The sequence below is a fragment of the Marmota flaviventris genome, chromosome 2 (genome assembly GCF_047511675.1).
Source record: "Marmota flaviventris isolate mMarFla1 chromosome 2, mMarFla1.hap1, whole genome shotgun sequence".
NCBI lineage: Eukaryota > Metazoa > Chordata > Mammalia > Rodentia > Sciuridae > Marmota > Marmota flaviventris.
In genome coordinates, this window is record NC_092499.1 from 111,350,163 (window position 1) to 111,375,155 (window position 24,993).

The following is a 24,993-nucleotide window of genomic DNA, read 5'->3' on the forward strand; positions in this document are numbered from 1 at the left end:
AATGGAAATGCAAGTTTCTTTCCCAGGAGCCTCAGCAAAAATTGAGGTTTACTTTATTGCCATTCTATTATCTAATTGGGTCACATGCCTGTGCCTGAAGCAGTTACTGAGGCCAATCACTGCTCTACTCAGAGTATGTGGGTGGAGGGGGTAGACTGTCCTCTTCACCAAATCCAATGAAAGCCGGGCATGGTGGCTCATGCCTGTAGCCACAGCTACTTAGGAGGCTGAGACAGAAGGATAGTGAGTTCAAGGCTAGACAGGGTACCTAGTGAGACCCTGTCTCAGAAAATAAAAGTAAAAACAAAAACCTGCCAGTGAGACTGGAAAAGGGGTTTGTCCCCTAAGGAGGACATTGGGTTATGGCACCAGGTGGGTGAATGACCCCCTAGGTGATAAGAAGAGGTAGTCTTATCCAAAGGAAATCGGTGGTCAAAGAGGTCAATACTTTTAATGCACCTTCAAGTCCTTTAAAAATATAATAGGGCTGGGGTTGTGACTCAGTGATAGAGCACTTGCTTAGCATGTCTGAGGTACTGGGTTCAATCTCAGCACCACATAAAATAATTAAACAAAATAAAGGTATTGTGTCCATCTACAACTAAAAAAAATTGAAAAAAAAAAATATATATATATACACAAATATATAGTTATTGTGCTAGTTTTAAATCCCTACAGGCTTCCAATAGGCAATATGCTATGAACCCCTTTGGTATAGCTAGTACTTACTTGAGAATAGTAAAACTGAATATTTAAGCCAGTCTGCAATCTATGCTTCCAGTAATTCAAACTGGCCTTGTCTCCTTCTTGCCCCCTCTAGTGGGCATTTGACTGACCTGACCAATGTCATCAAGGCTGGCTGGAAGGGCAAGGCAGCACCAGTTTTGACTGGAGTCCACCTTCGGCAAGATGGAGATGGAGCAAAGTTTGGCTCCTGTGGATCCATGTTCTGATATGATCAAAACTCCTTTGACTTGAACCTCTTTCACCACCATCCTCCAACTCATTACTAAAACCTGTTCTTAGGAAAGGTTATTATCAGACATTTACATGGATGTATGAATAAGCACCAAATCAATAGTTTAATCTTTGGACTGTTCTTACTTTAAATGGAACATAAGGCTCTGTCCTGCCCACCTCACTAGCCTAAAAGGTACTTCTGGAGAAAGAGAAGTTGGGAACTCCCTGAAATCAAGCAACAACTTTTGCTAAACACTCACTCATCCCACTGCCTTACCAATGCATTTTTATCTTCACATCTAACTTCAATCTCCTTTTGCCAATATTCAGCCATGACTCTGCTATTGCAAGGAAATTTCTTTCATCCTTTTGTCCATTTATTCATTCAACAAACTTTTCTTGGGCCCCCACCATATATGAGGTACACGGATATACAAAGCTGACCTAGACCTTGCCCTCAAGAAATTTGCAGTTGAATTTCAATGCAGGAAACATCAACTTCACTACCTGATTTTTAACAAGCACAGTCCAGTGACAGGTATAAAGTGTTCAGTAAATGCCGCTTCCCCTCCAGTATACAGACACTGTAGCAGAACACTGGAAATTTTCGAAAAACCCGTTCCAGGCGGACAAGGGCGCCAGAAAAGTGGGTGGGGACGGTGGTTTCTATCTTGCTTCAGAATGTTGGGATTTGTTTTGGATGTTCCAAATGTCAGGTTGGAGATGCATGCAAAGGAGAGGGGCTTATTCTAACCAGATCAGAGGTAGAGGCAGCCCAGGACACTGTCTCCATGGTGCAAAACCTCAGACAGTTTGGAAACAAACAAACCCATCCAGAGCGGGGAGACCGACAAAGGCAAAAACAAACAAAGACCAAGAAATGGAAAACTCAGGAGGTGGGGCATGAAGAGAGGAGAGGAGTGTGGAGAGAAGTGCGGGGTGCAGTGGAGGGGCTTAAGGAGGGGCCTGGTCCTCAATCCAGCCCTGGAGCCTAAGAATCTCCATGGCAACAGGAAGGGTGAGTGCGGAGGACTCCATGCCAACATAAACCTCCTGCGCTTGGCGGATGGGCTCAGATGGGATGGGACCATGTTCTAAAGAAAAATATCTGAATCAGGCTCTTTAAATCGCAAACTCCCCACCTTCTCCTGACTTTGTAGGCAATCAATATTTAATGAAATGAATTAATCAGAAACAACATTGAATCATATCCCCTATGCCATCTCTATCCCATCTACATATGTATGCTTATCCAAAACACCACAGTGAGACCCTTTCCTTTTGTAGTGGAAACTGACAGTTCACAGGATCCCTGAGCCTGGACCTGTAAGAGGCCCCCTAGCCACTTCTCCCAAAGCTATACCACCTGACAATGGCTTTAGTGACAGAGGGTTGAAGGAGTTGGTTTTCACAAATCCAAGGAAACTGGGGCCCCAAAGTGATGTGGCTCCAATTGCACTACCATCTGGTCTCCCCTGCCACCAGCTGACTGGTGAAGCTGCTGACCCAGTGGGTACTTCAACCCCTCCACAGAGAGGGGAAGTGGTGCCTGCCGCAGGAGCCTAGGCTCCCAAATCCCAGCACCTCAAATTTGCCATTTCCTAGAATTGCTTGGCCTTGGATCTGTCTTCAATTTAAGGTAGAGCTGAGTGTCTCATTTAGGGTTTGTCTCTCTCCTATCTGCCCATTCCCAGGTGCCCAAGGTCTCACACTATTCCCCATTACATTGTCTAGGACCGACTCATCCATTAGACAAGGTATGCACTGTGCCTAAGGCCCACGTTACAAAAATGTTTTAATTATTTTAAGATCAGAAGGAAAGCTTTCTGCATTTACAAATGAAATTGTACAATGTAATTTTTAAATACTTTTTTTAAAATTTTAAGTTGTAGATAAACACAATATCTTTATTTTATTTATTATTTTTTTTAATGTGGTGCTAAGGCTCAAACCCAGGGCCTCACGTGGGTAAGGCAAGCACTCTATCACTGAGCCACAACCCCAGCCCTTTAAATACTTTTTGAAAGAGGAAGTGGAAAACAAAAGGCAAAAGTGCCCAGGGTCCACAGAAGTCATAAAGCAGCTCTGCCTTAGCATTCCTTCCTGCTCACTCCAACCCTCTGGACTCTAGGAATTCTATCCCCCACATCAAAATACACCCATCTGAAGACCTGGAGCTTCTGGAGGGTAAGATCACTTTTTATTTATCTTCATGTCCCCATAATCACATCAGGTATGGCATTAGCATCTTTTCAATCTTTTTTTTGGTGGTGGTGGGGAGGTAGAGAAAAAAAATAAAGAGTTAGGTTTGGAATAAATATTGCCAGAATGAATGAGATCCACTCCTCCTCCCTGCTCTCCAGCAGTGAGCTAATGTGACAGCAGATTCAAGCCAAAGCAGGGGTTCCTAATCTGCGATGTATGGCCAGGTCTTGAGGAACTAAGAACTCCTGGAAACTATGCATGAAACTCCACGTCTATGAAGTTTTCATCCATATTCCCTACAGGAACTCCACTGCAACCACTCCTGCCGAGTTAGCCAATCGTCTCTTACACAGTGAATCCCAAAGAAACTCCTCAGGTACAATCCTATTTCTCCACAGCATTTGGCACTGATCATCCAGCTTTTTTTTTTTTTTTTTTAATATCTATTTTTTTAGTTGTACACAATACTTTTATTTATTTATTTATATGTGGTGCTGAGGATCGAAGCCAGGGCCTTGCACATGCTAGGCAAGCGTTCTATTGCTGAGCCACAACACCAGCACCCCCAATTTTTTTTTTTTTTTTTGCGTGTGTGCTTGGGATTGATCCCAGGGCCTTGGTGCATGCTAGGCAAGCACTCTACCAACTGAGCCACATCCCCAGCCTCCAGCCCTCTTTTCTGATTACTATGACACCTTGCTGTCTTGACTTCCTCCTGTTTTCTCTGGGCACTCCTGTTCTGCTCCTTTGCAGGCTCTCTGCTCTGTTAGACCATTAAAAAAATAAAAATAATAAAAATAATAACAGCAGCAGTAGCCAATAGATATCAGCTATTTTTCTGTGCTGGCCCTATCCTTTCAGTTCTTTTAACCCTCAAAATAATCCTGAATCCATTCTCCAACTACCAGCTTATAACGTTCCTAAAAACAAAATCTCGTTTGCCTTGGTTAAAACCTCCTAATGGCTTTCCCTGGCCTGTAGTTCTTAGGTCTTTCAAGACTTGCCCCTACCCCACTCTCCAGCCCAATTTCTCACCCCCTTCTTTTTCTTCACTCTAGGACACAGCTAGGAAAGAGGCTGTGTGTCCTGACCAAAGGGTGCTTTAGGTTCAGAAATTTCCCCTCTTCTCAGCTCACAACCCTCTACTTTTAGCTTCTCTAAGAACCGTAGGTCTTCACTTGTGCTCTTCTCACTGCATTAAACACTCCTCCTCCCTTAGTCCAAACTGACACTAGTTGTGAGATGGACATTGACATCAGTCTGCCAGGTTTAACTCCCAGCTTGACCACTTCTCAGCCTTCTAACCTTGGGCAAACTCTCTGAGTCTTTAGCGCCTTGTCTCTTGATACAGCCTGCTGTGAAGACTAACGAGATCAGTACATGTAAGGTGTGGTGCTACACGTATCAACCCCATGCTTCCTGATCCCAGACCATATTAGGGCTCCTTACCAAGTGTTTCCCAAAAACTCTTATAAAATCACATAATGCCAACCTCACTCCCAAAACATCCGTCTGTCTGCCCACCTTGCCAGACTGTCAGCTCCATGAGGGCAGGGGAATTTTTGATCCTGCTTGTATTCCTAGTGCCTGGTACACTGTAGGTGCTCTTATTTTGGGGTCAATGACAACAAATCCCACCTACTAGATATCCTGGTGATACACGCTCTCCAGCAAATGGTCACCTTGAACAAGGAAAGAGAGGATAAGATTTTTAACAACAGGGCATACACAGCCGACTCAGGCTCAGGCTGAAAGCAGCCACAAAGACAACTTAGTAATTAGGAAAATATCTTTATTATTTTTGAAATGTTTCAATATTCAATGTAAAAACCATGACAATGGCTTTTTCACAACTTTATAAATTGTAGAAAAATGATTCTTCCCCATCTTTACAGCAATCTCATCCCCAAATTGGACAGGGTTCCATGACAGCTGAAACTCAGCAGGACAAAGGGAAAGGACAATAGGACCAAGTCGGGCTGCGGTTGTCCTGGCGGCCGAGGCTCTTCCTACACTTTAAAGCCCTGGCTGAGTCCCAAAGACAGTGACCCTCTGAAGGAGGCTCAAATCATGTGGATTTGTGACATGCTAAGTAGGCCTCTGTTTCCAAGGCCAGCAGCCCACCGACGGCCTGCAATGTGGCACTTGAGGCTGGCAGGCCACAATCAAGGCAGCTTTGTGAGAATAAGAACAGGAGCAAGCCTGAGGCTCAGATCCTTCACTCTAGGACACAGCTAGGAAAGAGGCTGTGTGTCCTGACCAAAGGGTGCTTTAGGTTCAGAAATTTCCCCTCTTCTCAGCTCACAAAGACTACTTTGTCAAATAGCTATTTTAAAAAGTCAGAAAACAAACATTTGGTTCCATTTCAGCTATAAGCAACAGTTGGTAATTTTTAGAAATAGATGTCTTGAGTTGCTCAGGTTAAGTCTGAAATTTTTAAAAAATCAGGGCCCTGACTCTTTCCTTTTTCTTCCATGGTTTGTGGGGAGGGAGGTACAGCTATAGCAAAAGGCTGACTGTTGATTTGAGAAAACTGTTAAAATGTTTTGCACTCACATACAAGAACTGATGGAATCCAAAAACCATCCCACTGATTTTTATGAGAAACATGACTGTCCTTCTTGGGTGTCTCAAGCCAAAATAAGGCAACCGCCTAGTGATTTATAGTCCCCACTACACATGTTCCGCCTTCCAGAAGGCATGAGAGAAAGGGCCAACCTCCGCCAGTAATGATTGTAAACATACCACTGACAGCTTGGACACTTTGTTTTTAAATGCAGCAGGACTTTTTCCTTTGGCCCTGGCTGAAGAGCCAACTCCCTAGGTCTGTTCAGGAAGGAGCAGATGGGAGGGCTCCCTGAAAACTGTGAGTGAGGATCCAGGCGTCCCAACAGACTGGAGTGTGGCTGGGAGCATCATCAAAGGCAATCAGTACATTTATGGCATTTTAAAAATTGTCCTGTGACCCTCAACTAGTCCCCAGGCTTGACCTGGCCGGACATGAGGCACAGGAGGTAGGAAACAAGCTATTTTAAGGCACATGGTTGAGGTGGTCCCCACACCAGAACCAGAAAGATTATCTTTTAACGCGATTCCAAAAGTGTTGGAAAGCAGAGGAGTTGATGACACTCACTATGAGCAGCAGCAGCAGATACAGGAACATCATGACCATGAACCAATGGCTGGAAAACCAGGAGAGCTGGCTCGAAGTCCTGCTGAAGGGGAAAAGAGTGATGTTGGCAACAGGAAGGAAAAAAAAAACATTTTTAAAAAAGTGTATGCAACAAGTTCTGGCTCAAAGAAGATGAAATGATGAATTTCATCCTCTGCATAGTTATGAAGTGAAGCTTCAGGATACTTTGCCCAAGAAATCTGGGGATGTCTGCTCTGGCACCAACATGCCTTTCAACAGAACATTTTCTAAATGTACAAAGACAGCTATGCAGTGAGCTCACCCTGATCTTCCCTTTGTATGTCCTCTTTTTTACCTTTTATAACCCATCTTTTCTTAAGCAAGACTTTGGTATCTGTAAGAATGACCTAGCTCAGGGTATCTGCCCAGATGGTGGCAGGCCACTTAGCAAAAGTCTTTTTCCTTTTAGACACATACAGATATAATTCCGAGCTGGGAAATCCTCTTTGGCCCACTAGGAGGTGTTCTAAACCATCCAAGTGTTCACTTAAGATACACTCCAGGAATAGTGGGAAAAGGAATGGATTTTTTTTTTTTTTTTTTTTTTTTTTTTTTGCATATTGGGGATTGAACCTAGGGTGCTTTACTACTGAACTCCATTCCCATTCCTTTTTATTTTTAATTTTTTTTTACTTTGAGACAGGGTCTTATCAAGTTGCTGCAGCTGGTCCCAAACTTACAATCCTCCTGCCTCAGCCTCCTAAATGAGCAGAATTATAGGCATGGGCCAAATGGAATATTAAATAGAAGTCAGATGTTTCTTTAAAACCAAAGAATATTGTTCTAAGACTTAGAAACCTTATATAGATTACCCAAATTTAGGTGGAGGCTGGATTTTACTTGCATATAAATTCTGGAATCATGGAAAGCACTGGTATGCATAAGAAGCAGGACTTTAAAAATGACCCCTTTTCCTGTCAAACTAGTGCACCTGCTACTGATATGCATGGGAAGCTCTACCATGGGCTCCAACAACATGCAAGGTCTCTAAGTGACCCCCAACCCTTAGAACCCTACAGATCCTCCCACCACCACACTACTGAAATGGGACTAGGCATTCACCATAGTTCTTCAGAGCCAAAGGTCCTTATTTTTATTGTACTGGGGATTGAACTCAGAGGCGCTTAACCACTGAACCCCATCCCCAGTCCTTTTTTATATTTTGAGACAGGATCTCACTGAGTTGCTTAGGGCCTCGATAAGTTGCTGAGACTAGCTTTCAACTTGTGATCCTCCTGCCTCAGCCTCCTGAGTTGCTGGGATTATAGGCACACACCACCATGTCCAGCTAAGGGTTCATTTATTCTTTGAATGGTTAAGGATAGTGCGTGTTAGTCAAGTGCTCTCCCACTGAGCCCCACCCCCAGCTTCAACACCTCATTTTGGAGATAAGGATAAAGCATCTCAGATCCATGGAGGGGCAGGCAGAGGGTCAACAACCATGGGGAAAAGTGACTGAGCTAGGCTGCACAGCTTCAGCCAGTGACCCCTTGCTGCCCTGCCTCTCAGCTTAAATCAGTGGGTTTCAGACCACAATTATGGGCCTTGTGGCTAAGGGGTCACAAATTTGGCTTCATTCCATCCCTCATAGAAAGACCTATGTTTACAAATCTTCCTATCTTCTTCACTAGAACACATGCACCCTATTGCGTCAGGACCATATCTCCTCTGACTCGTATGCCCTCCTCACCATTTCTAGCTTAGTACTTTATGTATTTTACACAAAGTGGAGGCCTAAGGCTGAAAGAAAGCAGCCCTGGTAAAGGTGAAACCATCCTCTGAATACAGCCTTTAGTTGGCCTCCTATCCTTCACCTAGGGACCATGCTTCTTACCTCTTGGGCTGCTTCTGTGAATACACCAGAAGGTACTTCACTCGCAGGAGCTGGTTATTGGTGACCACAAAGTACTTAGGAGGGATGTCGCCCCCTTCGCTATGTTTGATTCTTGCTCTTCTTCTGTCTATCTCCTTGGAATCTGAATAAGGCAAGTAAAGTACAGTTTCACTGGAGCGGGGCAGGAGGGCAATTTACAATTAACTAAAGAAGCAAAGAAGAAATAGAAAGGAGTCAAATCTCCCTATCCTGAGGCAGCAAGCCCTGGCGCGCTGAGGTATGAGCCTGTATGTATATGTGAAACGGCACTGAACCAGAGAATCTGGCAGGCAGGCAGGTGGTCAAATGGGGGGAAGAGAAAAGGAATAGAAAAATATAAGATACAAGGAAGAAAAAATGCAGCTGAGTGGAAAAGCAGAGGGAAGCAGCAAATTAATAGCCACACCAAAAAAAAATAAAAAAAAAAATTACTCTAGGCTGGGCAGAGGTCTTGATCTAAAACAAGGCTCTTAGTGGGTATTTTAATAAACCATGCTAGATTTGAGCTTCTTGGAATACTTTATTCCACCCTTCCTACCAAGACTATTTTAAAACTTTTTCCTTTAACCACATGAAAAGGTTTTACCAAAAAAAAAACAAAAGAACAAAAACAGGGCCAAACTGTGTGTCAGCAGAGGCTGCAAAGTTTTATTTTGATGTTTAATGTCACCATTTGCAAACTTCCTAAGAATTACAAATGCAAACATTCGTGCCCTCTGATTTGGGAGGGTAGTGTAGGACCTGGGCCTACTCCTCAGGATTCCAGTTGTTTTATATTAGAGGCCAGAACAGCCAGTTTTCTGAATTCTCCTCTTCTTAGTAAAACTGGCAGGCCAGTTGTGGAGACTGGACTGACAGTTCTATGACTCTTCTGCCTTGGAGGAAGAGAACACAGCAGGGGGCACAGGGCATGCAGTTTGAGGGACACATCAGGGCAGTGAAGATGAGGCAGCCAGCTAGTCATCTGCTTCCTGGAGAACCCAGGACTTGCTCCCTGTGGCCTCAGTTGCCCCTCACACCCTCTGGGGCTCCAGCACACACCAGGGTAGATCAGAGGACCTGGACCCAATGTTGTTAGCTCTAGTTTAGCTCATATTTGTTGAACGTCAAGTATATACCAGACTCTCTGCTGACACCAGATGCCCAAGAATAAATAAGACCTAGTTCAATTCTTAGGGAGCCCGTATTCTCACCTTACATTCAGTTCTTTGTCAGATCTTGCCTCCTTCCCAAAGCTTTCCCTGGCCACTTGGACCTGCAATGATTGCTCCTTTCTCTGAGTTGCCTTATCAGTCCCCTCATCTGGCCCTCCCTACCTCCAACCTGTGGTAAGTGATCTTTTCCAATGTATGTTCAAAACCTAAGAAGGTTTTTCCCTCCTAGAAGGCAGGCCCCCTGCATTGTTCCAGACCCAGCCCATCCCTTAGCATGCAATCGGTACTCTACCCAACAGCTGGGCCAACAAGAAGAGCCTATTACCCCAACAGAGGCCTGCAGCCAGGTCTGGACCACGTGCTCACTCACCCTTCTTTTTGGTTTGGCACTTGACATCTGGATGGTCAATGACCTCACACACGGCCACACAGCTAAGGATGGGGCCAAGGAGGCTGTGCTGCCACCCATGGCCATGGGGGCTGTAAATGAGGGCCAGGCTCAAGTCACTTGTGAGGTAGGTCCCCTCTCCAAACAAGGATGTCTGGAATGGTAGAGAAATACAAAAAAGAAATACACACTGGTGAATGTAGAGTTGGCACAGCAACAGGGCATTGGTCTTTCTTCAATAGAGTTGTAAACACAAGATTTTTTAACCTGTGACATCTCCATAGGGTATATTACTAAACACATTTCCACCTGACCACAGTTTTACTGATTGTGGATTTTGGTCACCTAGCCTGGGAAACTAGCAGTTCCTTGAAGTTGAGGTCCAAACAGAACTTGGTTTAAATCCTCCAACAAGCTGGCAAGTTATATAAACTCTCTGTGCCTCAGTTTCTATGTTCATAGATGGTGATAACAGTGCCTCCTTCATAAGGTAATAGGTGATTATTAAATGATATAACATATAGCAAACATGGAGCAGAACAGCTGGCACATGGGAAATGGTGGTGACAATGTGAGGAGGGTACTCTATCACAGACTCTTCTATTACAGTGGGTATAGTGATTCCTGTTACATGACTGCATAAACACGGTTACACTGCTGGACTTGCAAAGCCAAGTCACACCCTTATGTGCAGGAGGAAGTCACACCTGAGGGAGAGGCTAATCTGAGTCACTACTTGGAAAAGAAACAAGTCTCTCAGAACTGAGGGAAGAAATGAGGGAAGTAAACATGAAGGGCAGAGTAAGTTTTACTCTTTTGTGTTGGTGTTAACTAAGAAAATTGTGTCCAAGAGTCTAGGAGGCAGCTCCCTGGCAGTGGGTGCTAACTTGTACCCTCCATAAGGAAGCACAGCAGGCAAGACTCCTGCAAGTGAAGATACAGATCCTTTGCCTCTGGTAGACATCACTAATTGATCACGATGGCCGATATAACAATATCCATCATGGCACTTATTCATACTACTCAGGATCCTTCTCATAATATTCCAGGTAGCTGTGGACCAAAGGATGGCCTTTGTTATTCGAACTGAAACTCCACTGCCATCCATGAGCCACAGTAGGATATCTTAAGATGATGAGTGGACGTGAAGAGCTCACTCATGTCTATCCTATGCTCTGGAATTCAGAAATATCCTATTCAGTTGCACCAGGCTGCCACTTTCTAAGCCTGGTAAATGAAGCGTAGGGGAAATGAAACCTTGGTACAGCCTTTGGGAGCTCCTTGTCATATTAGGCAGTGTCCCCCATGTCTCAAAAGCTGACATGGATCTTCTCCAGGGACACTGGACACCCTCTGATCTGACCCCACATCAGTTCTCTATTTACATCATTTCTCAAGACCTGAAAATCTTGTGAAAGGTGGTTAGGAGTAGAGGTGCATGAGAGTGAGAAGCTTGCGGTTTCTCTGCCATGAAAATAAGCCTCATCTGGCACATGGGCTTCTTCAAGCAAGTTCCTTGCTAAAAATCCAAGTAGAGGGGACCAAAGGGGATTCAGTTTACCAAAGGACTCTTTTAAGACACCTCTAAACAGCAAACTCCCTAAGGATACTGAAATGAAAGTTGGGTATAAAGACTATGACCTGCAGGCAGCTTCTCCAGGCTGGCCCCAGTGTACAGCCGAGGCCTTAGATTCCAGTAGCCTGGCCATAATAATAAACCAAGAGCCAGTGTAAACAAACCCGTCATCTTCAGAAAAACCTAACAGCACTAATCAGATGCAGCAGGGCTGGGAAATATCTTCACAGCCTCGGGGCTGCATCAGCCCCAAATGAGCCCAACCTCATGGAGCCGGCTCCTCAAAGACAAGGCAGATGCTGCCACAATGGGGAGGAGCCCACACCATCCAACCACCCCAGATGCCCTCTCCAATAGCCTATAAAAACAGCTACTGCTTCCTTGGCACAAAGTACATGTAGAAGCCTTTGTATAATAAACTCTTTTAATTCTCTCCTGTGCCACAAGGAGAGTAACAGAGGTCAGTTCTAGGGGAAACTGAGGCTCAGAAAGCTTAAGTCAATTTGCCCAGGGACACAGAGCTGTCAAGTCTGTTCAGCTCCAGGGCCTGTCTGTAACCTTCTTCCTACACCTTAGTGAGGGGTAAAATAAGTGCCAGCAGAGAAGGGGTAGTTGACACTGTTTTAACTCCTAAAAATGGGAGGAAAGCAGCTTGAAGAGAGAGGGAAAGGACCTCTCTTGGCACATTGTGGCATACCCCTCATTTATTCCCAGGGCTGACACTATTAAAGTGTCCCCTAGGAATACACTTCTCAAACTTCAGTGTCTTATCAATCACCTGGGGATCTTTTTAAAGCATAGATTCTAATCAAGTAGGCTGAGGTGAGTCCAAGACTCCATATTTCCAATAGGCTCCCAGGTAATGCAGATGCTGTCTGTGGGGGCGTCACATTGAGTAGCTAGGGCTGGTCACAGGCTAGGATCACTGGAGGGTTTTTAAAGTATACAGACAGCTGGCAAAATGGTGCATGCCTATAATCCCAGTGGCTCAGGAGGCTGAGGCAGGAGGATTTTGAGTTCAAAGCCAGCCTCAGCAAAAGTGAGGCACTAAGCAACTCAGTGAGACCCTGTCTCTAAATATAAACACAAAATAAGGGTGGGGATGTGGCTCAGTGTTCAAGTGCCCCTGAGTTCAAACCCCAGTACCCAAAAACCTATTAATTAATTAATTAAAATAAATAAAAAGAATGGGGAATGTAACTTAGTGGTAGTGTCCCTAGGTTCAATCCCCAGTCCAAAAAATAAATAATAAATTATGCTGATGTTTAGGTCCCACTCCCAGAACCTGATTTAATTGGTCTGGGATGCAGCCATGCATTGGAAATTTTTTTTTTTTTTTTAACTTTTTCTGATCTCTGTTCCTTTTTTTTTTTTTTTTCAAAGAGATAGAGAGAGAATTTTTTAATATTTATTTTTTAGTTTTCGGCAGACACAACATCTTTGTTTGTATGTGGTGCTGAGGATCGAACCCAGGCCGCACGCATGCCAGGCGAGTGTTGCTAACGCTTGAGCCACATCCCCAGCCCCCACTGGGAATTTTTAAAGCTCCAAATTATATAGATATGCAGCCAAGGCTGAGAGCCATGGAGGCTTTTCAAACTGTAATCAGCATAGGAATCAGGTGGGCTAAGGGTGAGCCCAAGATTCTGTATTTTCTCAGGCTCCCAGGTGATGCCATGAATACTGGTCTGCAGCCCACACTCTGGGTATCAAGGCCTTAGTAAACCTATCCATCTCCACACCACTCTCCCCCAACAAACCCCCAGAGTTCTGGCACACATCCCCATGCTCCCCCATGTCAGAGGGTACCCCTTGGGCCCACCTTGTTCAGATGGCAGTGCAGGCCATTGTGGATGATGGAATGGAAGTTCTCTAGGCGGCTACCATGGAAGGCGTAGATTAGGTCTCGTTCTCCTTTGGTCTCATAAAATTTGGCGTTGGCTGGGTCAAAGTATTCAATTTCAAATAGGAAGTCTGGGGCAGGGACAGGCGTGTGAGGGGCACCAGTCAGCCGCTGGATCTTTTCAAACTTGAAAACATGAAGAGAGTCACAATTTTATTTAGGAAGCTGCAAAAATGGGCCAGGCACAGTGGCACACACCTGTAATCCCAGCAATTTAGGAGGCTAAGGCAGGAGAATCTAAAGTTTGAGGCCAGCCTCAGCAACTTAGTGAGACCCTGTCACAAAACAAAAACTAAAGAGGGATGAGGATATATCTCAGTGGTAAAATGCCCCTGGATTCAATCCCCAGTCCCCTCACCCTCCACCAAAACTTGTGCTGTAAAAACGGCCTCCTAAAACCTGGAGCTTGACCCCTATGAGCTCCTATATCATGAGGACGGAGACATTAATTTATAAGCAAGCTCAGAGCTCACAGCTCAATGCTTGCTTTCCTCTGATAATATTTTTCCCTATCATAGGCTGAGAAGCACAAACTGCTCCTTCTAACCAGAGAACATTCTAATGTCTCTAACTTATTCCATCTATATCCTCTGTTCATCTTTACAATATCTCATGAGCTAGAAAGGAGAGATAAATTGCAAAAATAGCCACAAATTTTTCCTTTTACCCTTGTCTGTACACCCCTTTGCAATGTGACTTTGTAAACATGGAATCTGCTTCTCCACCCCTTGGATCTGGGCATGGCCACATGATTTCCTTTGGCAATGGGACCATAATATACATATGTCAGATTTAAAGGGCTTGACCCCCTTTGTTTGCTGCTGGAGACCCTTCCGTCTAGTTCAGGCTGGACTCCTGTGGGGTCAGAGCCTCACAGAGAAAGGCCCCACCTCTGCAGTCAACCTAGCTAAAGCCCCAGAAATATAAGCAAGGTTACCCTAGGCCAACCAGCTCCAGTCAAGCCCATCCTACTCAAAAGACCTGTTATGGTTTGGATGCGAGTTGTCCTTCAAAAGCTCATGTAAACTCTTCTGCCCTAAAAGTGTGCAGGTCAGGTCCTTTAGTCACAGCAGCAAAAAAACTAACTGAAATAGAACCCAACCAACCCACAGAAACATAAGAGACAATCAGTGTTTCTCATTTTATTGGTTAAAGCTGATAAATTTTGGGAATGGTTTGTTATTCAGCAAAAGCTAATTGATACAGAAAGGTAAGCTCTTTTCTCAAGGAGGATAATCCTTTCCAGGGTAGAGACTACAACCTATACTGGTTTTCAAATAGTAGACAACAGACGAAAGCCAATCTGTAGCAAAATTTTCCTGGGTTATCAATGATTGAGAAAAAGAAGGGAAATATAATGAATATATTTATAATGACGTAAAGTTGCCATGATCCTTCCTTTGGAAGAACTGTCCTTTCTTCTGAAATCAAGACCTTTGTAAGTAATTTAATACTTACAATACTTTAATACTTACCTTTTTATAAAATGATAATACTCAGTAGACTAACATCCTTACTCAGGAAAAATAAAAAGCTAATAATTCTGGGTTTTTAACACCCCACATTTTAATGGAAATTTAACTTGATTCATAATAATAAATTGAGAAACCACTGCCATATCTACTTTAGCTGCAGCACACAACCTTTAGTAGGTGCTTGATGCCCATACAAGGTGTGAATAAATAAATGTACCTCTCAGCTCAACAGATGACAAGAGTGAAACCCAGGAATTAGCAGCCCAACCTGGCCCTGAATGTGATCTCCTGACTCCCTCTCCAGGGTTCTTTGTTATTTTACTATTCAATACAGATGGATGTCCCTTAAATGCCAGAACCCAAGGTACCAAATTCTGTGTCAGGGAAGTTTGTAAAATGGAATGCTCTCAAATTGAAATTGATTAATTATGTGAATAACAGTACAGATAAACCAGTGCTGCCCCTCAGAGGAAACAACACCAGGTCAGGAATCAGGTTTTACACTCTGGAACTTATCATTCTAGCCGGTCCCCGGGAGACTCCAATCAGGCAAAGAAAACCAAATGATAGAATGTCTGACCTGTGCCAGAAACTGTGCTGTGGGGTGACAGACTTTGGGTCATTGCCCTGCTTTGAGGTAACTATTAAATTCTCACCTTGCAAATGGGGGAAAGGAGATTCAGTAATTGAAGTAGGACTAGAGTCCAAAAATGACATTTTCCACTACTTGTGGCCTGTTTCCTGACAACTGGACTAAGCCCATGTTTCTTAAGGTGTGATCAGGGTCCATCCTTATCAGAATCACCTGCAGTGCTTGTTAAATAGAGTCATACCCAACATTCACTGAGTCCTTAGTATTTTCCCTTAGGCACTGCTCTTAAGTGTAAAAATCCATTTACATGGTCAGTTTCCCAGTGGAATTATGCAATTATTATACCTATTTTACAGATGAATAAATGAAAGTGCTGAAATGCACCCAGCAACCTACTCAAGATCATAGAGATAGTATAAGGCAGAATCCAGCTGTGAACTGCCACTGTTACAGAGTTCCTGGGCCCAATGCCAGATACCACAGAATCACAATCTCTAGGGTGAAGTCCAGGAATCTGCCTTTTTTTACCCGCCCCCAATTTATTCAGTAAAAGGACAAGGCACGAAATCTGCATTTTCAACAAGCTGCCCAGGCCATTCTGGGGCCCAGAGATGTCCCAAAGTCACTGGATTCATGCTATCCCACAACCTTCAGCCCAAAGTCTCACCTCTGCCTTCCCTGCACTGTGGATTGTCAGGACCTTTGAGGATAAAATCCAGCTCACCAGGTCCCAGGCCCATTGGTCTTCGTCTTCAGAGGATTGCAGAAGTTCCTTGAGGTTGGGTAACTTGCTGGCATCTGCAAGCTGAAGTAAAGGAAATGTCCATTAGTAAGGATGCTGGACAAAATGATAATCAGGGGCCCTCTAGTGGTAAGACTGGCCCAATTTACTCATTCCGTATCAAGGAATTTCCTGAAAGCCAGGGAAATTCACAGGCCTACCATTCCTTTTCTAAAGAATACCAAACTCTGAAAGCTCTGAACTCTAAAAGTTTTTTTTTCCTTCCTTCCTTCCTTTTTTTTTTTTTTTTTTTGTGTGTGTGTGTGTGAGTGTGAAACCAGAGGCACTCTACCACTAAGCTACATCCCAGCCCTTTTTAATTTTGAGACAGGGTCTCATCTTGCTAAGTTGCCCAGGCTGGCCTTGAATTTGCAATTATCCTGCCTCAGTCTCCAGAGTCACTAGGATTACAGGTATGTGCCACCAAGCCTACAAGGTTTTTTCAAAATACTCACTTGGTACAAATCCTGACCTGAGCTAATGTTAGGTGCTTGTGGTCTGGCCCTCTTCCTGTTCGTACCAGACACTCAGCCCAGCATCTCCTGTGGTCTTCCCCTTCTTTCTTTTCTGTTCCTGATCCACACCCGTTATCCCAGAATCACAGCTGAGTCAACTCAGCTGTCCGCTTTACTCCTGTTCCCAAATTCCATCTGTGAGCCACACCCCTTACCCATAGTGCAGACCTAGGCACAGGTGTGTAACAGTGGGCCCTTCACCTTCAGAATATAGCCCTCATTGCTCTAAGGCTTTTTTTTTTTTTTGTCTCTTCTCTCCCCCCTCCCCCAACAAGATTAGGGAGACAATGTTATCTTTTCTTCCCCTAGTTAATTGCGGGTTCACACACTCACTACAGGAAGGAGATGCCTGCTGAGGATCAGGAAAGTGAGAATCTCCCAAATTAACAAGTGAATCCCATCATGTCATCAGGGCACCCTGGGACCCCTACCAGAGCACACCTGGAATATAACCCTTGAAGAGCTCCTTTAAAAACCCCCTGTCCCTCCTGATCAGGAGTCACAGCCTTTGGGACAGGAGTCCGGATGTTTCTTCTCCTTTGCTAGCAAAGCAATAAAAATTCTTTTTCCTATTTCTAAAACTGTGTTCTTATTATTAAGTTGGCATTGATTGGCATTGGAGACAGGAACCCTGTTACACAGGAAGCCCTACAAAAAGAAGTCAACTAGCCAGGCCCCCTTCAGGAATTCAGTTCAGAAGTGGAAGACTTCTTTCCTCGTAACTCCCCCTGATGGACCCAGGACTCTTCAGAGCTCCATTATGGGGCCAATCCTATATGAGCCCTCCTACTGCCACCTGTGTACTGCCCTCCTGGTCCCCAACTGGCCCACACTCTTTGACCCTTCATCTGACCTCCTTTCTGTTCCATTTCAATTGTCATGTTGCTCCAACAAGTCTAAGGACCTTTTAAAGACCAAACCACAAATAAGGTTGCCAGATAAAACACAGTCTGCCCAATTAAGTGTATGTTTCAGATTTTTTAAAAAATAATTTACCGTAATAGAATGGATCTCACTATGTTGCCTAGACTGGTATTGAACTCTTGGGCTCAAACAATCTTCCCACCTCAGCCTCCCAAGTAGCTGAGGTTATTGGCATGCACCACAATGCTACCTGCTAAAAACTTTTTAGTATAAATATAATTTATGCAATACTTGGATCATACTTATACTAAGAAAATTACTTGTTGCTCGAAATTAAAATTTAATTAAGTGGCCTATATTTTTATCTACTAAATAGTAACATATCCTTAATAAGGCCCTTGGGAATCTGGTCTGGCCTCTCCATCTATCAGTGCCTCCTGCCACCAACCGCCAAATTATGTTTTTTCTTCGTGTTTCTGCTGATGCCTGTCAAGACACTGCACTCAGTCTTCATGGCCAGCCTAAAGTCACCTCCCCTATAAAGCCTGCCCTGATCACCCACTACCTCTGGACTTAACAATTATGGCAGAGTCTCAAGTTGGTAACTTGACCCTCTGGGGCAACCTCAAATCTGCTAGGACAACCACATCTCACTTTTTCTGGAGCCCCAGCAGCCATGCAGGAATCTGGCACAAAGTTCAAAACACAACAATAACAGCTACTATTTGTTGAGCCTTTGCCATGTGCCAGGCACAGGGCTCAATACTGTGCACACACCGTCTCATTTATTCTCACAATAACCTATCTTAAAGGTGAGGAAATTGAGGCTTGGAGCACTGAGCACCTCATAGGACACCTCACACAGCTATTCAGTGGCAGGGCAGGGACTTATGAAGCCAGGTGGTCTTACTCCAGAGTTCATTCTAATCATGATACATACTCTCCTACCAAATGAATGAGAAAATTCAGTAATGGCCTAAATATTTTAGCCCAAAGGAGCAATCAGGTAAACTTTAAGAAGCTGCTTGGAAGCCTAATCCTGCATGTTGCTGGGATTCTTACTCCACTTCCCAATTAATACAATAAGACGTGGCTGCCTATGCCTAAGGCCTGTCAAAGGTAGGGAGAACGATGTTATGTGTAGTATGGGACAGAGGTAAGAGACAGAAAATCTCCATGCAGGCAAGAATTTTGATCCACAGTTCGTGACAATGAAAGGCATCTGTCCACAACTGGATGGAGCAGAATGAGCATTCAGGAGGAAAGAGGCATCTCTGGGGACTCAGAAAAGGTAAACAGAAGAGTTTAGAGAGCAGGCAGGATGGAAGTGGACCAACAGTGATGGCCAGGATTTTGAGGCTGAACAGAGAGCACTCCAGATCGGGGGGAAAGAGCATAGCAGACAGGCAGAAAAGTGAGTAGACAGGCACGCAAAGGTAGGTCCAAAGCTCAAATGCATCCAGGGTCAGAGAGGTGAAAAAAATGTGTAAGGGAAAGTCTGGGAAAGAGTGATGAGGCCTGATGACTAGAATCCCTGGCCTTACAAAGGGCCCAACCACAAACTTCCAGCTGTAGCTGGAGGACAAGTTTCACCAAGGCCTTGCAGCCTTGGATTTTTCTATTCTAAAAAGAAATCAGCAAACTGGATTTTTGTTTGTTTGTTTGTTTTAATTTCCCAATTTCTAAAATGCTAGAGAACAAACAAAACTGCCCACAGACCACACCTCTGCAGCCTCTGCTACAGGGAGTAAGGAAAGATCCAGTTGGAGAGAAGACTGGAGGAGGCCTGACTGGTGGGCAGAGCTGACAGCCACAGGAGTTTAAGAAGCAGAAGTCTCTGGAACCAGCAGGGGTCAATGAAGAAGAGAGAGGACCAATGAGCTGGAAAGAGGCAACTCAACCTTCTGGCTTTGAGCAGGTGACAGGAAAGCCCGGGAGATACTTTGCAACCACCCAGATCATAGGCTCTAGGGAGGAGGCTCAGGAATCTGTTGTCCTAATGTTGCCACAGGTGATTCTTACCACAGAGGAAAAGTTGGAGCTATTCAAGTACAGATGATAGGCAATGTCCTCAAAGTGTTTGGTAGCAGGAAAGAACGAACAACTGAAAAAAATATTTGTCTACAAAGGGGCCAGAAGTTATAGTTACTAGGCATGGGTAGAGGTGCTGAAAAGGAAATGAACCAAATGTTTGTTGAAAATGAAAAAAGGTTACCAGCCTCCATGACCAAACAGTGGCACCTAGAAGAGAGAGAGATGGGCAAGGGCAGTAGAGCTAATGGGCTCCCAGATGCATACTGGAGAGGTAGACACTACAGTTCCATACAGGTACACCTTGCTTTACACAAACCTAAGGTATGAAAATCCAAATTTATTAAGACAGATTGGGGGTGAGAGTCTATTTTACAAAAGGACTCTCACGACAATCCTTTAAAGCAGTGGTCCTCTGTGTTGGCACCACCTGGGAGCTTTTAGAAGTTGCAAAACACTGGGGAGAAAGAAAGTGGCATGGGGCTGGGGCTATAGCTCAGTGGTTGAGTACTTGCCTAGCATGCGTGAGGCACTGGGTGGGATTCTTAGCACCACATATAAATAAATAAATTTAAAAGATTCATCGACAACTAAAAAAATCTTTTTAAAAAGAGAGAGAGAGAGTGGAATGTCACCAGCATACCTCCTGATTGGCTGATGGTGATGGGGAAAATAATAGAACATACAACACTGACTTAAGATGAAATGATCTGGGCACAGTAGTACAAATGCAATCCCAGCAGCTAGGGAGGCAGAGGCAGGAGGGTCACAAGTTCAAAGCCATCCTCAGCAACTTAATGAGGCCCTAGGCAACTTAGCAAGATCCTATCGCAAAATAAAAAACAAAAAGGGTGGAGATGTAGCTCAGAGGTTAAGCACCCCTGGTTTCAATTCCCAGTACCAAAAAAAAAAAAAACAGAAAGAAAAAGAAAAGATTAAATGAGTTATATTAGAGACAGCACAGGACAGGGCCAGGCAAGTAGTAAGTGCTATTAATGTTGTAGAAGTGCTATATACTATATTATTATTACCAACCAAATGTCCCTCTCTACTGCTCACCAGTCTGCTTTGGAAAGCCTGCATTTCCTGAATGGCTGGGAAGGGAGAAGTGGTTGGTTCTGACCCATCCCTCTATTCTCCATATCATCATCTCCTAGGCTGAGCCATCTTCTTGGCAAATACCAACCAACAATCATTTCACATCATATCTATGTTTATATGCAGTCTTTTTAGAGCTGTATCCTTTTTCTTTCCCCACTTTTTTTTTTTTTAGTTTTCGGTGGACACAACATCTTCATTTTACTTTTTATGTGGTGCTGAGGATTGAACCTAGCGCCCCGCGCATGCCAGGCAAGCGCGCTACCTCTTGAGCCACATCCCCAGCCCTTTTCCCCACTCTTCTGATGCTATCTTTGAGAGAAGCAGGGAAACAAAAAGGTAAACTGAGAGACTGAGGCTCATACCTTGAAATAGCAAGTATGTACATAAAGGAAAACTTTATTAGACTGGAATAAATCTAATTGCTCTCATTTTCTCACTACCCAGTAGGAAAAGAAATGAAAATCATCAAATTAGCTAACAGGAAAATTTAAAAACTACATATTCTTTGCAAACAAACAAAAAAGTCCCAATGACTGGGCTGCACCTCAGATCAATTAAACTGTAATCTCTAATGATGGGACCCAGACAACAAAGCTTTTCAGGTGATTTCAAGGTCAGCCAAGGTTGCGAACCTTAAAAAGAATGATCCCCCCCCACCCCAGGAAATGTCAATATTCAATTTCTAATCTGGAAATAAGCATCAGAGGCCTTCCTCAGAAACTCTGTTAGCCTTTGAACCAACAATTTCACTTCTTAGAATTCACCTCAAGAAAATAACAAGGAATATAAACAATGATTAATATAGAAGGATATTTATCATGGCATTTTTTGTAAAAGTAAATTCTAAAAACTGTGAAGGAAGCATGTACAAGTTCTTGGGTTTGGTCCCCAACACCATGAAAAAAAAAAAAAAAATTGTGACAAAACCCAGAGGAAGAACTCCTAACTGCTAAGGGTGGGGGCATGGAAAAAGGATATATTTCAGCTTCTCAAAACAAATAAACAAAAAAAAAAAAAAACCACAACAGGACTTTGCCTGGACAATGAGGGGGTGACATCAATAGGAGTTAAGTCAGAGAGGAGCTAAACAAGTTTTAACGCAGACAGTGGAAAATCATTTGTCTAGAGAGTGCAAGCCAGAGATTAGAAAGAAAAAATAGTATGTACCCTTACTCCTTCAAGACCAGGAGACCTTTTTTTTTTTTTTTTTTTTTAAAGATAACAGCACTGGCAGTGATGATGAGTGACACCTTCTGGGCATTAGAGTTTTATTTTATTTTATTTTATTTTTAGAGAGAGAGAGAGAATTTTTTTTAATATTTATTTTTTAGTTATCAGTGGACACAACATCTTTGTTTGTATGTGGTGCTGAGGATCGAACCTGGGCCGCACACATGCCAGGCGAGCGCGCTACTACTTGAGCCACATCCCCAGCCCACCAGGAGACCTTATTAGAGCAACATGGCCCCAAAATGGAAGTTGGGAATAGGGTAAGCCAGATACACTGCTTTCCAGATTTTGTTATATGTGCATGAAGTGCCCCCAGGATCTTACTAAAATGCAGATCCTGGGGCTGGAGGTGTGGCTCAGTTGTAGGACACACACCTGGCATTCCTGAGAACCCGGGTTCAATTCCTGGCACTGAAAAACCAAAAACAAAAGTTCACCTTTGAGTCAGATACAGGTTCGAATGTCAAATTCTCCGGATCATTTCAATAACACATGTGACATGTGGCAAAAAAACGAAACCTCAAGGCCCATGCCCCCAGAGGTGATGCCTTTTTTTAGGAAACAGCCGATTGCAGCCATGCCTACAGACTCCCAAGAATCTGCAGCATGAGCTGTTCTCCCAACAATGGTGCCCAGTAAGGAAGATAGTAACAGAACTGGATGGTTAGAGTCTGCTAGTGGCTCTAGAGAGAAAGGGTGACTGAATGGGACTGGCACAATGAGGGACAATCTGTCCCTATAAAGGAGGCAACTGAGACTACTTAAGTTGCTGATGGTGTCTTGAGGATTTATAGAAATGGGGGAAAGGTATGTCCCAAATGGAGAGCAACTGATACCTTTGAAGAGGGGAGTGGAATAGGGTAAGCTCTAACAGGGGCACTTGTACTTTACTGGTATCATTTGGAATTTTTTTGTTTTTAAGGTACTTAGGATTAAACCCAGGGGTGCACCACTGAACCAAACCCCCGCCCCTTTTTATTTTCCGACAGTATATTGCTAAATTGCCCAGGCTGGCCTCTCACTTGTAATCCTTCTGCCTTGGCCTCCTGATTAGCTAGGATTAATATCATGTGCCACTATGCCCAGTCATTTATATTTTTTATAATGAGAATATATTCAAACACTACTCACATAGTTAATATTTTTTGGTATGGTACTGGGGATCTAACCCATAAAAATAAAATTTTAAACAGCATGAACAAATCAAACCAACACACAGCTTCCTCTACAAGTATCCTACAATAAACCCAATTTGATTTGCCAAGTAGACCTTCAGCAGAAGACAATATGTTTGAGCATTCTAGCCTATTTGGAGGTATGTTTCTTGATGATATGCAACTAAATTGTGGGGCATCATCTCCAGTGAGTTTGGTCCCTCTAATCTTAACCTCTCTCCCACACCACCTAAACAGGTTTCCCTCTCACCCTGCCACCACACGGCTCTTTCAGAAATGCACCTTGCCAATGGACCTCAACAATGCTCTGCCCTCCCAAGAACAACAATCTACACAGGCAGTGTAGATTTTTGCATTTATATTCACAAATTATGACACCGACCTATAATTTTCTTTCCTAGTATCATCCTTAACAGATTTTGTATCTAGACTATTTTTTCAAAAAAGCTACTCTCTTTTTCAATACTTTGGGAAGATAGGTATAGAACTGGAAATGCTTATTCCCTCAGTGATTGGTAGAACTCACCAATGAAGCCAACTAGGCCCCAGAGTTTTCTTTGAGGGAAAATCTTTGACTACTAATTCAATGCCTTTAATAATTATAGGCCATTTTATTTTTTATCAAATCATCTGATGAGTTGTACCTTTCTAGGAAACTCCAAAGATTTGGACTACAAAGATAACTGATAAATGGAATGCTGATCCTAAGGTGAACTCTGCAAGAAATTAAATACCCTGTGACTCATCAGAAAAATAACAGCTCACATGTGCACTATGTGTTACAGTTTATAAATGTACTGCCCACATATTACTTCATCTTAAGATAAAAGTCTGGGTGGCTTTAGGGACTTTGGGTGTCTAATTATTTGCAAAGGGATGGGTAACTTCCTATTTATCAGAACAGCTGATTCAGATCAACAGCCCATTGCTAGTCAGGCTAACAAATTTTGTGAAGGGCTATGCAACTATTAAATTTCTCACTTAACTCCTTACGGATCACTTGTCATTGACAGGAGGAAGCAGTTATCAAGTGATTGGGTGTGTGTCAAAGGGTGTTAGGAGTGTTTTTGGCTGGTGGAAACCTTCCCTCGGGCCAGGCTGGGAACAGAAAGTCTACGGGTGGCATGTGTACTAACACAGGTGGAGTCGCCACTGCCTTGGTGCACAGGCCACTTGGCCCAGTACGCAGTGGGCAGCGCCCGGACAGAGCACACTCACCAGGGCCTCGAAGTCCTTACAGTTGTGGCGAGCATAGGAGGCGGGGAAGGGCCGCAGCACCGAATCGCGCTTGTAGCTCTGCAGCGCAGAGGCGAAGAAGCTGCACCGGAGGTCAGCGGCCAGCACGTCGCGGCCGGCCGCCTCCTTGGCCGCCGCCCTGCAGGGCTGCATCCCAGGTCGCGGCGCGTTGCCGGGGGAAATACGCAGGTCAGAGGCGAAGGCCCAGCCTGCGGTCAGCAAAAGACCGGAGCGCGGGGACAACGGGCCGTCGGGGGCCGGGGTTCCCAGGCCTGGGGAGCAGCTAGGCAGAGAGGCGAGATGACAGGGGTGAGAACGTGCTGACGAGCGTCCTCTACGGGGCGCTTGCTGCAGAGCAGACAGGACGGCTGAGGAAAGACCCAGCAGAAACCAGCTCAGCACCAGGGATAATGGGGCCGGGGATCCCAGGCCCGGGGAGGGGCTATGACAGCGATGAAATGACAACGGCGGGAACGCGCCGACACGTGTTATCCGCAGGGGCTGACCTAGCTGGGGACAGCCCCCGGGGGTCGACCGGCAGAGACGGGGAGCCGCGCGTGTCTCCCAGCCTTGCCTCCCCCCGCGCCGCCGAAGCCCGGCTGCTCGCCCAGCTGCCCGCGGCGCCGCCTGCGCTCGCCCAGCAGCGCACGCCGCTCTCCGTGCCCGCCCGCCCTATGGGCTCCGGCGCCCGGGCCTACCTCCCCTCCCCGCCGCCGCGCTCCCACGCTGCTCCGCGTTCCT

General features: G+C 44.5%; 1 protein-coding gene across 3 annotated transcripts; it reads right to left on the minus strand.

Annotated features, from left to right (window-relative positions):
• Positions 1–4,940: 4,940 nt before the first annotated feature.
• Parp16 (poly(ADP-ribose) polymerase family member 16) lies at positions 4,941–24,993 on the minus strand. Of its 3 annotated transcripts, none has more exons than XM_027925170.2 (7): positions 24,951–24,993; positions 24,235–24,535; positions 15,987–16,124; positions 13,172–13,378; positions 9,756–9,927; positions 8,193–8,334; positions 4,941–6,380 (listed from the first exon to the last, which is right to left on the minus strand). In XM_027925170.2, exons 2-7 carry the CDS (start codon positions 24,403–24,405, stop codon positions 6,242–6,244), a joined length of 969 nt encoding a protein of 322 aa, XP_027780971.1. In that variant the 5' UTR covers positions 24,406–24,535; positions 24,951–24,993; the 3' UTR covers positions 4,941–6,241. The 3 variants fall into 3 exon arrangements, with proteins under 3 accessions (XP_027780971.1, XP_071464487.1, XP_027780977.1); XM_071608386.1 differs by having other exon boundaries at positions 24,235–24,620; positions 24,951–24,980; XM_027925176.2 differs by lacking the exon at positions 24,951–24,993 and having other exon boundaries at positions 4,941–6,377; positions 24,235–24,911.